At 39.9% G+C, this 16,930-nt stretch overlaps 1 protein-coding gene across 4 annotated transcripts in view; it reads left to right on the top strand.

Moving 5' to 3' along the window:
• The first annotated feature begins 824 nt into the window (after positions 1–824).
• Positions 825–16,930, top strand: part of SENP6 (SUMO specific peptidase 6) — a 92,606-nt gene continuing 76,500 nt past the window's right edge. For 2 of the 4 annotated variants that reach the window (XM_084512367.1, XM_084512366.1), the window contains exon 1: positions 826–1,050. In XM_084512367.1, coding sequence (XP_084368493.1) covers positions 996–1,050 — 55 coding nt within the window. In that variant the 5' untranslated portion in view covers positions 826–995. Of the gene's footprint in view, positions 1,051–12,418; positions 12,629–16,930 lie in introns of those variants that run through there. The other 2 variants (XM_084512364.1, XM_084512365.1) reach the window with 2 other exon arrangements.

The following is a 16,930-nucleotide window of genomic DNA, read 5'->3' as shown; positions in this document are numbered from 1 at the left end:
AGCATAAAAGCATCAAGAAAATCTTTGTGAGCCAAGAAAGGCAAATGTTGATGATAACGGTAACATTATCCCCTTGCACTTACCGTGGTGTTATTATTACGTGTTAACACACATTATGAGCAAGTGAAGATATCCTCTGGTGCAGTTTTTGTTTATTACTGTTTTATATAAATTGAAATATTTAATTTGTTGTTTGCAATCCTAATATACTTTTATATATTAGCCTAAGTGTTTCAAAACTAGTACCATGTTTATATATATATATGCTGACCATGATACTTTCAAATATCTTATGTGATGAGTAACAGTGGAAATGTAGATATTTATGAAGCCCATACCAAGCAGCTCAAGTAAAGTAACAATGCCTTGACCCATTGCCTAGGGAAAAAAAAAAAATATATATATATATATATATATTATATTTTTATATATATATAATATATATATATAATATTTGTGAGCTTTCTAGCTGAAAATAATGGTTGTGCACACACGATTTGCAAAGGGCTTTCTTAGAGCAGCACACAGCTGGGTTTAACTCTAGCTGTAACCTTGGGTTTTCTTACACGCACACTTTTTTTTGGGGGGGTGGGTGAGGGTAGGGAAGGGGTGGCTGGCACATGGCAGCAGGCAGCCGGCTCGGGGGCCGTACAAAAGCCCCCTCTGCTCGCCACACGAAGCGAGGTCGCCCCGTGACGGGGCGGGCGGCGCGGGGATCGCTGAGGCGCGCAGGTGGCCGGGTCCCGGCGCCGCCCAACGGCCGCCGCCGCTGACCGTTGGCGGCCGTTGGGCGGGTCCGGGGAAACGCCCGAATCCCTGCGGTGCCCTGCCCTGCCCTGCCCTGCCCTGCCCTGCCCGTGCTGTTGCCGAGGCCCGAAAGCTGCTAGAAGGTTTCTCTGCTGAGCGAGAGCTGGAGCAGTTTTTGGAGCAGAGGTATTGCTTTCATCTCTTCGCACCCGTTGAGGCTTTTCCTTCCTGTCAGGAGCGCAGGGAAGATGTTCTCCTGGCCCCTTTTGGAGCCTGCGTTCTCCAGGCAGCTGCCGCTAGCCCGTAAGTAGTTGTGTGTGAAGAAAACTTAAACGCTCACAGGCTAATAAAGAGCAAGGGAATGACACTTTTACCTGTAGGTGAAATTAGCCCTCGCCAGAGAGCTGTGGAGGGTCTGTCTCAGGCTGCAGTTAGCTGGAGCATGTGGCGTGCCTTGCACCCAGGCTGTGCTCTCCTGGGAGCGAGGAGCTGCGGTTACTCCTGTCTCAGGTGTGAAAATTATGTGCTGTTAGCTGTGAACTTCGTAGTGTACAGGTTAAAGGTGTATTGATCTGTTATAGGGAATATTGTGGACTCTTTCAGCCAAGAGGACAAATGGGTAAGGAGGTCAAATACCCTTATTGCTGCTCTGTTAAAAGATTTTGCAAGGCTCTACTTACTTGGGTACAAGAAGATTTAGATAACTTAGTTCCCCTGTTCATAGTATAAAAAACCACTTCAGCCTGCACTCTGCCTTGTACTCGACTTCAGGGGTCACACACTTATATTCTTTAAACTTTAAAGCTTTTTTTTTTCTTCATTATGTTTTTCTTTTTTTGTTGTTGTTGTTTCTGTGTGTTCAGACAGAGCTACTTTACTGTTGTGCCTACTGAAATATCTATCTAGATGAAAGCTCTTTGTGAAGACCTTAAGATCTCAGGCATTTGCTTTTTCATTTGGGTGAAAACAACCTTTTACTATCTAAAGTGGAGGCTTACAATTAAATGTTCTAGTTCCAACAAAGTTAAATCCAGCCTAGCACAATATGATTACTGCTTTGTAATGCCCTTTTGAGCCAGAAAAAGGATATTAGTTGAATAGTTCCTCGTTATTATTTCTCTGGGGAACTATTCAATATTTCAGGCTGCTACCCACTTCTATTTGGACACATTGTCCGTTATTGTTCATATATTATTATGAGAAAGGAGATACTTCAGGGATTTGCTGGTCATCTCATTGCTGAGTGTCAGATTTCTTCAGAGCTAATGGTGGTTGAATGCTGAGAGTATCCACCTGCCTGGATGCTAACAACAGTCAAAGCGTTAAACAGGTCTTTCAGCTTGTTTACAAAGAAACTAAATACGGAAAAATCTGTGTTAGAGCCCAACTGAGGAAATAGATGATGTTTCTTTCATTTGTGTCAGGAGTATTTCAATTATATTTCTTGTTTATCTTAATTGCATTATTATTGTTTTGAAATCCTTTCCAAACTATGGGATTGCTGTCTGTTTTGCAGAGTTTTGTATCTGTGTCATACAAAACATTTCCAATTCCAAAAACATACTTCAAGATTACTGGTAATTTATAAGGGATCTCAACTTCCTTGCCTTGCTCTGGATCTGGTAGAAACTTGGTGTTCCATTTGTTTTGATCTGCGGTGCCTAAAGCAGCATCCAGAGGTATACATGTAGATCAAAACTTATTTGGGTGCCTTATACTTTGCCTGTAACAAGATATTCTTAGGTTCTCTCAGACAACTTTGCATCAAAATGTCACAGCTGGAGAATGTGAAGTACAGATTTGATGTTAACATGGCCCTGAAGTTTGACTGCTTCGTTTGAGTTCCTATATACTTTTAGGCAGTTGCCTACTCTAAAAAACAATCCCTTAAAATTGAAGGGTCTCCATGTATAGAAAGGTATCTTTTAAGGAATACCAAAAAATTCTTTGACTTTATTTTATCTATATACAGGGAAGTAGATAATTGAATTTTTGGCATGTTTATAGTTATGCCATTTGCAGGCATCATTTATATTAATGATGTTGAAACATTGTGTTGAAGCTTACATGAAAATTTCTGCTAGTGTTTATATACGTACAGTACCTCTGCAAGCCACACTTTGAAGATATGTAGACAATTTTCTAAGTCCTTGTGTAGTTCACTTACCTATTAAACTGATGTTCTATTTATGGCATAATACAGCACATTCTCTAGCAATATGTGGTCATGTAAAAAAAGACCCTATCACACAGACACAGGAGGAGATAGAGTAAGGTTGCTATGGGAACCTTAGCTCTAAATGGTCTGGCTTTTGTTGGCTTAAAATCTCAAACATTGTGTTGCATTAATTATGTTTTTGTTGAGGTTCTTTGCACTGAATATGAAATTTGTTGGATTGCTGTTCCAGTCTTACATGTCTGCGTGCAACACTTTTAAAAACAAAATGACTTGTGTTAGCTAATAGAAAAAGGGGAGATTGTTTTATTACCAAACTGAATTACAGTGCTGAAGAAAATATGCTCAACAAATAGCAACTAGATTTTCTTTTTATTCATCTAGCTAAAATTCAGCTATTGCTATCCTCAGTTAGTATCCATGAGCCTTATTCAATACAAGCTAATATAGAGGAACCAGCAGTGGGAGGGAGTCATAACAAAAGGCAGGAATGGGGTAGCAATTGTGGAGGGAAAGGGTTGGAGAATTCTCTGTTGGAAGCATGGGAGGGATTTTGGTACTGATTTTGGTAGGAGGAAAGAAGCTGAAAACAGAAACTGAATAAAAAGACATTTAGGGAAGACTGAGGGAAGAGAAGAACTTGAGCAATGACAGAAGTTGAAGGATTGTTTTTAGTGCAGGAACCACAGGGAGAAGTGAGACAGGAATGGATAAAGAGAGTCTGAAAACAAGGTGAGTCTGTTTGGGGTGGGTTGAAGCAGGTGGGTTGCAATTACATGGTGAGGACACTAATAGAATTCAAAACAAATATCCCCAAATTATAAATATATTAATCAGATCGCACAAGTTATTAACCATAAAGTCATCTTAATATATGTTTATATAGCATATGTATTCTCCGAAGACCTCTTCAAATCTTTAACTGTACGAAACCAATGAAGTTTCACACAGTAAGAAAGGAAACATTCTATAGCATTGAATTTCTTCCCAATACTTTTCTAAAAGTGTCATTTGATGATTTTCCTCTTGGAAAGCTACTTAGGGGTAATGAATATGATTTAATTTTCTTTAAATTATATTAGTTATTCTTAAGAAGCTTATGTTTCATTTGCTGAATTTTCCACAGAATGATTTCAGTCTTCATTCATCCTTATGGGTGGTGCAGAGAATGGAATTTTTATGATGAAAACTGATACAGCACTTTAAAACTTTTCAGTGCTGAAAAACAATACATTCGGCATCTATACTACAAGGCAGCAAATAGGACAGATGTTAATAGTAGGTATGCTCCACTTTAAATGGCCTCATATGGTAACTGTAATTTAAACAGATGGCTAAAATTTCATGTTGTTTTAGCAACCGTAAATCCTCAGTCAAAGTACATACATCTTCAAACTGCTGAAAAACTGTAGTCTGCATCTGTATTTTCTTTAAAAATAAAGAGAACAGTGCTGGTGATCTTGGTGCCTTTTACAGAATCTTACACAATTCCATATATTAAGTAATCTTAATAACACATTGTAGAGTTCTCTCAGAAAAGAAATATCTTCACAATATTCCAAGAACAGCATCTTTATTCTGAATGCTAAATTGACTGAGTAATATGCTTACATGTTCACAGTCGACTTATCTACTTCTGTGGACCTCATGCTCCCAGAGAAGATGAGTAACTACCAAAGTAATTCTCATGAAGTTTTAACAGGAAAAATTAGTGGAACACTAAAACCAGTTTAATTTCCCTCCTCCCCCAATCAAAAGAGGCAAATCACACACCACTTATGCCCATCACAGTTAACATCTCTGTAGCTTTTGACAAAAATCAACAGCGATACTAGTGACATGTTTATGTCATGTGGGTGTGTCATATCAAGGGGGCTCCATTGATGGACTCAGAATGGAAGCAGCCATTCCATGCCCCCAGTGTGTCCCAGCCTCTTAGCCTCCTGCTTTTAGCAGCCTCCTGTAACTGCTTGAATAATGTAACCTGTTGGTGCCCATTATGAACAATACACGAGTGACAACTGGATTCATTCATCTTTATACATGCAGCTAATGCAATAAGGATGACAGATGCCTGCAATGAATCAATCAAGGATGGATACGTAATGACAGACACTGTCACTTAGCAAAGAGCGTAAAGACTGGGAGACTCTTCAAAGACTATAAAAAAAAAAAAAAGCATGTGATGTGCTACTTAATAAACCGACTGCTTGCTAACAAACGCTGCAAAACTCACTGAGTTAGCACATCCCATCTCACTGAGATGTCTTTGTATAATACAACTGTGAGCACATGAGACAACTGCAGTTTGTTTAAGCTCCCCCGTCTCAGGGCCCGTGTTGCTTACTGCGATTAAAGTTGTCTACACTTTTCACCAGAGTGGAGACTCTACTCCATGGTGATGTCTTACCTCTGATTTCACAGTCATTATACAGGGCCTAGTTCCACACAACTCTGGAGAAAATTTCATCTTGCCCTGAGCCTTCCAAACACACATCCTATCATTTGACAACTGCTGTATGTGTAACAGATTGAGTTGTGGGAGCCTGTGTTACTAGGATGTACTTACAATAAAGAATGTACACAACATCTTCAAGCAATGGACATCCACAACCTTCTGTCAGAGGAAACAATGTCCCAGAATGACATCCCTCCTTGTGTGGCTAAGATGAAAAACACTAAGAAGAGCAAGAGTTTAAAGTACACTGATACCAAGGTCTTCTTACATATCTCTGCATATTCCAATCTCCTGTTCCTAGGAATAACTGGAAAGCTCTGATGTCAAACTACAGTTCTATCCATCTTCAGTGGGGTAGTTGGCATATGGGATTATTAGGGAGAGAATGCAAGTGATACTGATTGTAGTAAGACTTCAGTCATTGTGTGACGTCTTAAAATTGACAGGAAACAGGTTGAAAAAAGGCATTGTTAGTGTTTCAGTGGGTCTGAGAGTGGCATTTGATTCTGAGCCGCTTGTCCTAGTCATAATTCTGCTCGTATTTTCACTGCCAGACTGCAGGTATTGCAAGCCCCTGCCATAACAGGATTGAGTTTAAGGCGATATGGATAGATGAAGAAAATTATCTAAAACCAGCAAGATAATACATAGTGATGGCAAGTACAAAATCATAGATTTCAGAAGGAGAAAGCAGATGAACTAATCCAAACTAGCCAGGGAACAACAGTACAGAAAAGGGCTGAGGAGTTATATTGAATTACAAATTGACCACGATTTAACTGTAATTTTGTTGCAAAGTATTTTAGGATGTATTAAAAGGAATTGTTGTATGTCAGAAGCAGAAGACAATCATTCTGCTTTACTTGACTTTAGAGAGACCTACATTAGTGCTGCATCCTGTTTTGAATGCCCCACTTTAAAATGCAGGCAAGTTAAAGGGACTCCAGGGAGAAGATTAAAATAATAAGTGAAGGAAGGCTGAAGGAATTGTAGAAAAGACTGAAAAACATAACAGCAGTCTCCCGGTATATAAAAGTTGTTCAGAAGAGCACAGTGACCTCTAATTGAGGTAGAAGAAGAAACTTATCTGTAGAAAAGATAATTTAGGTTAATATTAGGAAAAATGTTCTGATATGCCATCTGTGGAGACTGAAGATCCATTTTAAACTGATTTGTAAGGGCACATACTGGTGACATTGTAAGTCTTTACAACTTGACTCTATGTAGGAGGACAAACTAAATGATCCCTTTACATCTTTCAAATCCTTATTGTGTGGATTCTATTCTTTGCAGTATGGTTATTCTTACATGTGCTTTTACTGGTTCTACTTCACAGATGAGAATGAGCTCACTACTATACTTAACCAGTGAAGTAGGCAGACAAAAGCACATTCATCAACATAGTCCAGTCTCTTCTCTCTTTTTTTACCTGAGAAGCAGATTTTAGAGGTTCTTCTGATTAGAGGTTCTTCTGTAAGAAACAAACTCATACCGACATAATCAAACACATACTTCAGTATGTCTTTCTGCTTGTATGTATACAGGTTAATATTTGATGGTCTATGTTTCCTGGATGTAGTTTATTTTTAGAAATGTAATTCAGATACATCCAGAAATTACCTACATAAAACCTGTACTGAAAGATTGCCTTAATTGCTCTGAAAAGTAATTTTCCTTTAAGCTTTGTACAAGTAGGTATCTTATGAAACAGATAGGCAGAGGAAAGGTGATCCTACTCCAAAATGCATGACCTTGCTCAAACAAGTTTGATTAGATGTTTTCTGTTTATTATACACATTGGTGTAAATTGGATAGTTCTACTGGCATGAAGATCTAATGAAGGCTAATGATTATTTACAAAGCATCTCCAAGGATTTCAGCTACAAATCGGTTTCCTTTCCTGATGGGTGTGAGACCATTACAAAAATAGAGCATCTAGAAGCTCTGTTTTCTATCTGGCAATTAAGAACTCTTCTTTCCATGTGTGATTGTGAGAGTGACTTCTGTGTAACTTAATATGAACCGAGTTTAAATATTTATTAAATATGTTTAAAAAGACATTCAAAGTTGACATAGGCATATTATGCATTGATTTGAAAAGCAGGAGACAGGATCTGACACTGTGCATATATGCATAATATGTTTTGTATGTGGGATGTTTTTGCATGCCTGAAGTGTCTTCAGTAACAGTTTGAGTCTTACTGAGCTTTTATTTTTATTATGGTAAATTTTTCTATAATTTTGTTTCCCTGATTACATAGTCTTTGATTTTAATATTTCATGCTGTGGATGCATTCATTATCTTCTTTTTGTTCTCAGATGAAAGGCTATTGTGGTTATGCCATACTACTTATGTTGACAAATGCAATGTTTTATATTTTGCTTCCTTTAAATCAGTTAGAACTTCTGTTCTTGTAGTAAAATCATGAAAGAGTTCTGCTCAAAGACAGACAAGAACAAACTTATAATGTTGCCTACTGATAAAGTTTGGATTGCTACCAATAAATATATTTGATCAGTTTGTATGCAAAAACATTGCCATTAGAATATCACAATAAAAATGCTGGAGAAGGGGGAAATATTATTTCAGGTTAACAGTGGAGTTACTTAAGGAAACTTAGCAAATATGATAAAGTGAGTCAAAATATACTGAGGTATCTTTTATACAGACATTTTGAATATATAAGAAAATATATTCTAAATGTCTCAGAGCTGTTAAATTTTCTTCATCCTTTTGTGTTCCTTTTTTAACATTTACAAAACTACTACCAATAGTCTTGTTTCTTAATGATCTTCTAAAGCTTCTTTTTCTTGGTCAACGATCAATCCTTGCCTGAAAATGTGCAATAAAATAATTACACTATGTAATTATTAAGGAATAAATTAAAATATAGAAAATTATTCCACATTTTCAGATGGGATGTTTTACATTTGAGTTATAAATGATCATTTCTTCTTTTGTATGACTACACGTATGAGTTTTACATCATTCTCTTTTATAAATTTCTTTTCATGATTACTATTATAATTCTTATACATAGGAGAGGTAGTGTTTCCCGGTCTCTGTTACAGTGGTTCTGGGCTGTGCACCAAATTCTATTTTCTTCTTTTTTTCCAGAAAAAAGGGCCTTTCAGAGTCCAGACCCTACAGAAAGAAATACTACTTCCTAAAGTACTCTCTGATGCTGTGTTGTGGCTAATGATGTTGTACATTTCTCTCCATCAGTCTTTTAGGTCTACAGCTCTCACTTTGATGCTTAATGAGTCATAGCTTTTTAGTTCAATACAGTCGCTTGATCTCGTTGTCCAACAAGAGAACTTACAGATTTAAGGCAAAACTGTTTCTCTTTGGTAATGTAGTAATGACTAAAACAGTGCAGCAGATATTTAAGCAGCAACCACAGCAATGAATAACAGGATTTTTATTTTCAAAATGTTTATGACAGTAACAGAAAGTTTAATAGATTCTTGTTCATTATGGTTATTCTCCAACAACACGATGTCGTGTTTTGAGGTAGGCAAGTCAGATTTAAAAACTTTCCTTTGGCTCCTTCAAGGAAAGAATCAGAAGAATGTTTTAGTCTAAGTCCTGATGATGTTTAGCAGCCTATACTTGTTTACTATTTACTCAGCAAACTATCTTTTGACTCCAAAATTTAACAAAAAAAAAATCAAATCTGGATGCATTGTTGTAAATCCTAGCACATAGACAAATGGTATTCTTCCATTTGGGAATATTCTTGAAGAGTTTACTATGGTATGCAAGCTGTCCTGAAATAATACCTGGTTTAAAAAAAAAAAAAAAAAAGGCAAGACCAAAAAAATCCAACAACAAAAACTAAACGTGAAACAGTAAATTTAACAGCAAGAACAAGACAAAGTAAGCACAAGAAATATATTTGATTTTGCTTTAAAAATGCAGAGGAGAAACAGGCATCAGGTCAAAAGGACAAAAGAAAAGCTTTTATTTTTAAAATAGCATAGATTGTGCATTTGTAATACATTCAAGGAATAGTTCTAAGAACAGCAGTGGAAAACAATGACAAATAATTCAGTCCATAATAATTACTTTCTAAAAGATGTTACTGTAAAAAAAAAAAAGTCAAATTGTAGTCTGTAGAATGGGTTCATGGGTTGTAAATTACAAAAGGTTTGATTCAGGGTACCAATAAATTCCCTGTGATTTATGTAGCAGTAATAAATAAATAAGTAATGTATAATGCCACAACTACAGAAGGTGTGAAATTGTAATCCCAATTCTATTTTATTCCTTAAGTAAGGAAACAGTTTCTATGCAGTAGCCACCCATTTTATTGGCTAACCTTAAAAACACAGAAAAAAAAAGAAATAATTGGAAAGAATCAGAAATACAAAGAAAAAAGACATATTTGTCACTTCAGTACTAAATCATCTAATTCATCTAAATATTTATTAATAACAAGCTTTTCATTGTGGGAAGAGAAGGAAAAGTGGAATTCGTTAAGGTGAAGTAAAAACTGATAATCACCTAATGAAGTAAGTAAGCTTTTCACTCTATGCAGTGCTGTGACAATAGAGCAATACATGTTTGTAAATTTAGGATCTTGATTGGGTCCTGGGATTGTCATCAAACCACACCTACCCGTAATGGAAGTGGTCAACTTCTAGTGGCTGCTAAAGGCCAGGAAGTAACAAACTGTAAAAAAATTTTATTCCTGGGTTCTTACTGAGTGAAGACAATTAGCATTTGGACTTAGAAGAGAAAGAAAATGCAGTAAATTCTATATGATTTTGTCCAGCAGGGATAGGAATGCTAATTTTCTCATTAATGATACAGTTATGTATTATACATGGACAAAATCCTCTGGTTTTAAGCAAAGCTAGGAGGATGCTGAAGAGACTTGACTCAGCAGTATTGGACTCCTTCACAAATACTTAGCAAACAAACAAACAAACAAAAACAAACAAACAAAAAAAAAGGCTGAGAGTGGACTATGAATAAAAGCTTTATGAAAAAAGATTTCACTACGTACTAGCCACTTGCATCCTTCAACAGTTTTAAAATAATGGGGAAAAAAAAAAAAACATAGTGGTGAGATATAATTTGGGGGCAGCTCTTCTCCATTAAAAAAATAATAATTAAGTAGATGTTACCAATCAAAAAAGTCTAAAATGAAGGCTGCACACAGATGAGTATTTGTAACTTCTTCCATTGCTATGTATACTTTTTAAGGTGTTTTATCTATACTGTGCTTGAGCTCACTGAATACGAAACTGTGAAACTGCATTTGGTACCATAACTTGACCAACAAAAGCACAAAACTTCATTATACATTTATTCCAATAAATCAGAATCCCTAGCTTTTAAAAATCTGTGAAGAATTAGGTAGACCTGAACCTTTCTGTCTCAGCTGAAAATAGGAATTGTTTTTGCAGACTTAATGTTGTGACTCCACCATAAACCAACCCTCTGTCCAGACGATACCCTTTTGAGACATGATAGGGTATTTTTATAAAATTAGATTCTAAATTTCCTTTCTTCTGTTGTTTCTCTCTTTTTTTCTTTTTGGTCTTTTAATGTTAGGTTTCTATTAAGCACATATGGTCTTCTGGTTTCTGAATAATTAGCTCGCACTGAATTTTCCTAATTGATTCCTGTTTAATTTTATTACTAATGAAAGGAGAATATTTTGTGATTCCTCCTTCAGAAAAAGTCTTTCTACAGAGAAGTGTAAGTTAGGCAGCACTGATCCAGCTTTTGGAGTTTTTTTCTAATTGCTCATTAGCTCTGGTGATGCTATATAGCGCTGGGGTAGCACTGACATCTTTTGTGTCTTCCTTTTCTGCACCTCTTGCTGGTGTGCAAACTAAGCACTCTCTCTCTTAAGTGTTTGTAAACATATTGGCTTTTGAATGTGGTTGGTGTCAGTAAATCCGGGAATTAAATTAACTAATTTAGGAAATTTGCAGAGTTTTCCTGTATCTAGCTTTTAGTCTTCATACGCATCATATACTTGAAGTTAACCTATTTTAGGACTTAAGTGTGTGAAGTCTTGAGTTTTCTTAGTTTTGGGAGCTCGCTTTTCAGAGAGAAGTCATTTTAAAACTAGGTACTTTAAATCAGACATGAATTCCTCGTTTCTGCGATTAAAGTAGCATTACTAGTGTCAGATGAAGGCATCTGGCCAAGAAAGCCATCTCTAGCTTTTGCCAATTCCTGACTGTCAGAATTTACCCTCCGGTTTTTAAAAGATGTTTTGGTGCTTTGGCTTCACGGGCAGGCCATTTAAAATACAAAACCCTACGTGCTAGCCGAAGGAGTTGTTTCTTTTTTTTTGTTTTTTTTTTTTTTTTTTCTTTTAAAAATGACACACAGTGGAGGCCATGACTTGCAATTTCTGTGCAGTCGCCTTGGCAGCGCCGTGGTTTTTTTTTTTGCGGGATCCGCGTCGTGCGCTTCCAGACACCCCTCTCGGGCCGCACGCAACGCGAGGACTCGCCAGCCTTGCTCGGCCCTCGGCGGCCTCCCGCGAGGGGCAGAGCCGCGGGCCCCCGTCCGGCCCCGCCGCCGAGTTCATTCATTGTGCGCGGCCCCGGCCGCCTCCTCACCTCCAGCCCCGAGCGAGGGGGGAGCGGCCGAGCCCCGGCCGTGCAGGGCGCAGCGCCGCTGCGGCCGTTTTAGCGTCTGGGGGCCCGAGCCCGGCCCGGGGGAGCCGGGGGGGGGCCCGGCAGGGCAGCGCCGCCGAGGCCCCGTTCATGGGGGAGAGAGAGGGGCGGCAGCGAGCGCAGCCTTCCCTCTGCCTCCCCCTCGGCTCGGAGGCGGCTCCGGCGGAGCCCCGGCCGGGCCCGTCTCCCCCAGCGGGCTCCGGCGGCGGCCGCAGGGCCAGGGCCAGGCCCGGCCGGCGACCGCGCGGGGGGCTGCGGCGGGCGGCCAGGGGGCGGGCGGAGCGGGGCGGGCGCGCTGCCGCCGCCGGCTGCTGCCGCTGCTGCCGCTGCGCGGGGGCCGGAAGGCAGCGGGGCCCGGGCCGACGGGGAGCGGGAGAGGGAGCGGAGAGGGCCGGGCCTCGGCGCTGCTGCTGCTGCTGCTGCCGGCGCTGCGGGTCGGGCAGCCTTCCGCAGTGGGGGTGGGCGGCGGAGCGCGCAGGCCGGGGGAAGGGCCAGGCCCCGCCGCCTCGCTGGGCGATGGAGTGAGGCAGCGAGGCTCGGCAGCGGGAAGATGGCCGGTGGCGGCGGCGGCGGCGGCTGCAGAGACAGCTTGTTTCTGGAAGGTGCGTGCACGGCTCCCCCGGGGGCAAACGCGGCCCGCGTTGCGCTTCTGGCGAGCGGCGAGGGGCGCGGAGCGGGCTGGGGGCCGGGGGCAGGCGGGTGCGTGTGTGGCTGTGCGTGCATCGGGTCCCCGTTGGGGGCCGACGACAATGAGAGGTGCCCCGGTGGCGTGGGGGAAGGGAGGGTGCCGCCAGGGCTGGCTCCATTTGGTGAAAAGAGACCTGCTTCGGAGGGAGGGCTTAGCGAGGGCGAGCCGATCCCTTGTGCTTTTTCTCCCTTTCTTTCATTTCCCGAGGCCGGGGCAGCGCCGTGTTTTGTTCGCAGGGGCAGAGCGCCCAGAGCTGCCGGGGCTTGGCGCAGCGCGGGGGGGGCTCCGCGCCCAGGGGCGCTGGGCTGGCAGCCGCAGGGCGAGGGGGAAGCGGGGCTCGTCCTGCCCCTGCTCGGCGCCCAGGCCCCGGCCTAGGCCCTACCTTTCACCCCTCACCGTGAAATGAGGCCGGGCTGCTTCTAAAATGCTACTTTGAAGGCTTGGCACTGAGGTTCATTTGGGGAGGGGGGGGCGTTTGGTGCTTACATTTGGCTGTAATTTGTAGAATTAGATGATGAATCTATCAGCTGTAATTAAAAGGAACCTTTAGCGTTTATAAAGCCTTGAGTATTTTTTTTTGCAGTGCATTTTTTTTTTCTCCGTAAACCTCTTAATTATAATGCAGAAAGTACACTGAATTTCGAATGTATTTAACTGTTGATTCTTTGCAGTTTAACCCGTGAAAAAATCATCTGCTATTGTAGTCTTGCAAAATTGCTATAAGCACATACCATGTTAACATGGGCCCATAGGTGCTAAATTCTTATCACAATGATAGGAAAAAAATACGTTAATTTGTTCTTTGTGAGTGGAGTTTTTCAAGTCAGGTGTAAGCTTAGCAATGGTGATATAGTATGATCTGTATATTATAGGTACTACCTCTTGCAGATCTTCCTGCGGGATGTTGGGTTTTGTTTCTTGTTACTAGAGGTTCTGGAGCAGAAATAGTGCATAATAGTGAACAAAATACTATTTGCTGCTTTGAATAACTAATCTGAAGTACTGATGTTCAGAAACGCCTTCTGGTTAATAATTGCTGTCACGTTACCTCCCTTCTACCTTTAAGGTGTTTGGTGGTGAAAGGAGGACTCTCCATTGTGGACACCCATTTTTTTTCCTGAACTTTCTCTACAGAATACAGTGAGGTTTGCTTGTACTGCTCGGAGTGCCAGGATGGTGTTTAGTCACTGTCTTCTCTGTGCACCTTGGCTGCATGCTGGTTAGACAGGTGGCTAACAATAGATAAGTTTCATGTGCAGCACCCCAATTTTTTATTTTTGAGATCCCATTTCAACAGCAGTATCAACATGACACTGGATAGCATCCCCCTTGGAAGTTTCAATATTCCATGGCTGATGGGCAGAGTAATCAATCGGGTTTGTGTTTCCTCTTTATTTGGGGACATGCTAATTTTAGGACTAATGATGGGATGGGATGCAAACCCTAAGAGTGTGCAAGCATGCTCGCATGTATGCGTTAGGAATCTTCTGTGAAGAAAACCTAACATGGACAGTGGTGATGAAGATTTACGAGGGTGGACCAAGTCCAAATGGGATGATAATGCTGTAACAGGTCTAGTAAGAGCAGGTAAACTTTGTACTGACTTGAAGCAAAGGAAAAAGAAGTGCTTCAAATGTTACCTGAGAGGTTTCCTCTTATTAGGGTGTGTTGACTTCATAGGAAAAAGGCATACAAGGTATCTCTGTGGATTATCTAGCAGTTTTAAATCTGGAAATGTATGACAGCATGTTTGAACAAACATTATTCATTCAAAGGTTGGACTTCAGACAAGCATAAGAGTTGGAGGTTTTGTGAAACAAGTACAACATGGACAAAACCAGAAAAAAATGGGCATGGAGTAGGGAATTTAGCAACTCAACTGCAAGGTGATGATTAGAATCTGAGCCTAGAATTAAATCTCTGCCTAATCTGAGTCTATATATTTCACAGACTCCATTGGAGTCTATGTAAGCAGCAAGTAACAGTTGTTTGCTTGGTGTTTTCAGAAGTGTTAGAGTAAAGGTTGATAGAGTGAAGAGGGAGAACTGAGAATTCTTCTGTTCATCCCTGCCATTAATGCTCAAAACAAATGAATTAGGTACCAAATGCATGTTATGTCTGTCACTGTAATTGAGCTCAATGTAACAGAAACTGCTCTGTTTAAATATGTACCTCTCTGTGTATATATGCGCATGGAAAATTCTGGTGCTTCACACTTACATTGACTATCAGTCAGACTTGAGATAAACAATGCACTCGAATGAAATTAATTGCTTGCAAAATAAGATAGCAATTTTGGTTTTGATTACAAATGTCCAGTAAGGTGCTGCTTTTTTCTCGTTCAGTGCATTAAACATTAACATAAAGAAATAGGCTATTATTCTATTGTTCAAGTGTTTTCTTTTAATATTTTCATTATTCTCCAATAAAAACAAAGGGGTCTTTCTGGAAGGGTGTTCCTGGAGTGATTTATCTATTGCCTTTCTGCTAATGTTGTTCTTCAGTAGTGTGATTCATACTAGCATTCAGATTTTTGGCCAGTTTAACATATCTAATGTGTCATCATTTTTTATGCTGTGTTGTATAGATTGTCTTATGGAAAATGTGGAAAAGATTCCTAGAACTATAATATTTGACACTTTAAAGCTGCATTCATTATCCTTCTGGAGGGGTGGTAATAGTTTTTAGTATGTTAATAGACATCATATCTATTAATATACATGACTTGCACGTTTAATTCCCTTGAGATGTGGGGACTGTTAACATTGGAAGAATGGAAAGTACTGCATTTTTGTTATTTTAGCTAGTTTGCAAGTGGAATTCATAAAACCTTTTCCTTGTTTTCTGAATTTACTTTCCTCCTCAGTAAAGTTTCAAAGCCATAGGAAGAATGTGCAGAAATTTGTGTGAATAGAGTAGCCCTGTTGCATGGGATTTTTTTCCTGATTTGGAGGACGAGAAATTTAGCGAACAGAGATTTGTCTGCATGAATTCTTGTATTTTTTACTTGATAGTCAGACCTAAAATGTAAAGCAGATAAATCCATTTAGATTTAGGAGGAGGGGATGTTCATTGCTTACTGTAGGAATGGAGAATACTATTGATTGTTACTCCCGTGGAAAAATTGTGGGAACTCTTGTTATATTCTGCCCCTTTAGATGTTATTGAGCTGCAAGGAGATATTGCCTGTTATCTATTGCATGGATATAGAGAGGCTTTTAATTTAGGACTGGAGAAGAGAAATGATGAACTGTATAAAGTATTCCAAATCCTGTATTTTCCAGAAGAAAGGAGAAACCTTTTATTCCTTCATGTTTTCTTTTTTTTTTTTTTTTTTTTTTTTTTTTTTTTTTTCCCTTTAAAAAATCTGGTGGTTACAGTAGTGATACTGGGAACTAATTTTGAAGTTTCTGTTTGAGGACCTCCTCTCTAAGGAATGTTGCCAGTCCCTACCTTCAGAGCTGCTGAGAGATTTGAGTGCAGTCATGACAGGAATTTGCTCAATTTTCATTCCATTTTCTTGGCTACAGGTTTCCTAATAACAAATGAGAAAGCTATTTGGATTACCCATTAGCAGCAGCAGAAGAAACTTCGCAGTTGTCTGAGGACTCTAGAAGACTGTGTAGTTTTTCATTCAGCTCACATATAAAGGATTGTCTTCACAAAATGAAGAGCTGTGGACTTGTGTATCTTCTTAAAGGAGGCAGAGATTCTGGGGCAGCGCAGAAACACAGGCCCTGCTTGTGATCCTGTGTAGATGCAGAGTTGCAATTTGAAGTGGTGGTCAGCCTTTCCTGCTTTTTCATTGCTTTTATCTTGCTGTGAAATCTGATGAGCAGAACACAAATTAGGAGGGCAAAGTGGAGTATATATTTAGATAGAATACTTGAAAAATTTCCACCTGCTATCCTTCTTCTATTTATTTTACTCTTAACAGTGAAATTATTAATTGTTTTAATGGTCTCTGAAGCTGTTTCTGACAAATTTATTGATGACCTAGAGGAGATAAGTATTTGCTTGGAACTGAAGGAACATCATTCACCTTCTTCTGTGTCTTTAGCAGAAGCTAAACTTCTTTATGCTGTTGACCAGACTCCCCTGGTCTCCCTCAGCCCCATCAGTGTCCAGATATGTCCTGTTCCTTTCTTCTGTTTTTCTTCAGAGTAGTTTTCTACCTGAAAGTGAGAAATTTGTGACTCTAATGGCTCTCTCATGT

The sequence above is a fragment of the Aythya ferina genome (assembly GCF_964211825.1).
Source record: "Aythya ferina genome assembly, chromosome: 3".
NCBI classification, from domain to species: Eukaryota; Metazoa; Chordata; class Aves; order Anseriformes; family Anatidae; genus Aythya; species Aythya ferina.
The sequence above is the reverse complement of the archived record's forward strand: the minus strand, read 5'-3'. Positions and strand labels throughout refer to the sequence as shown.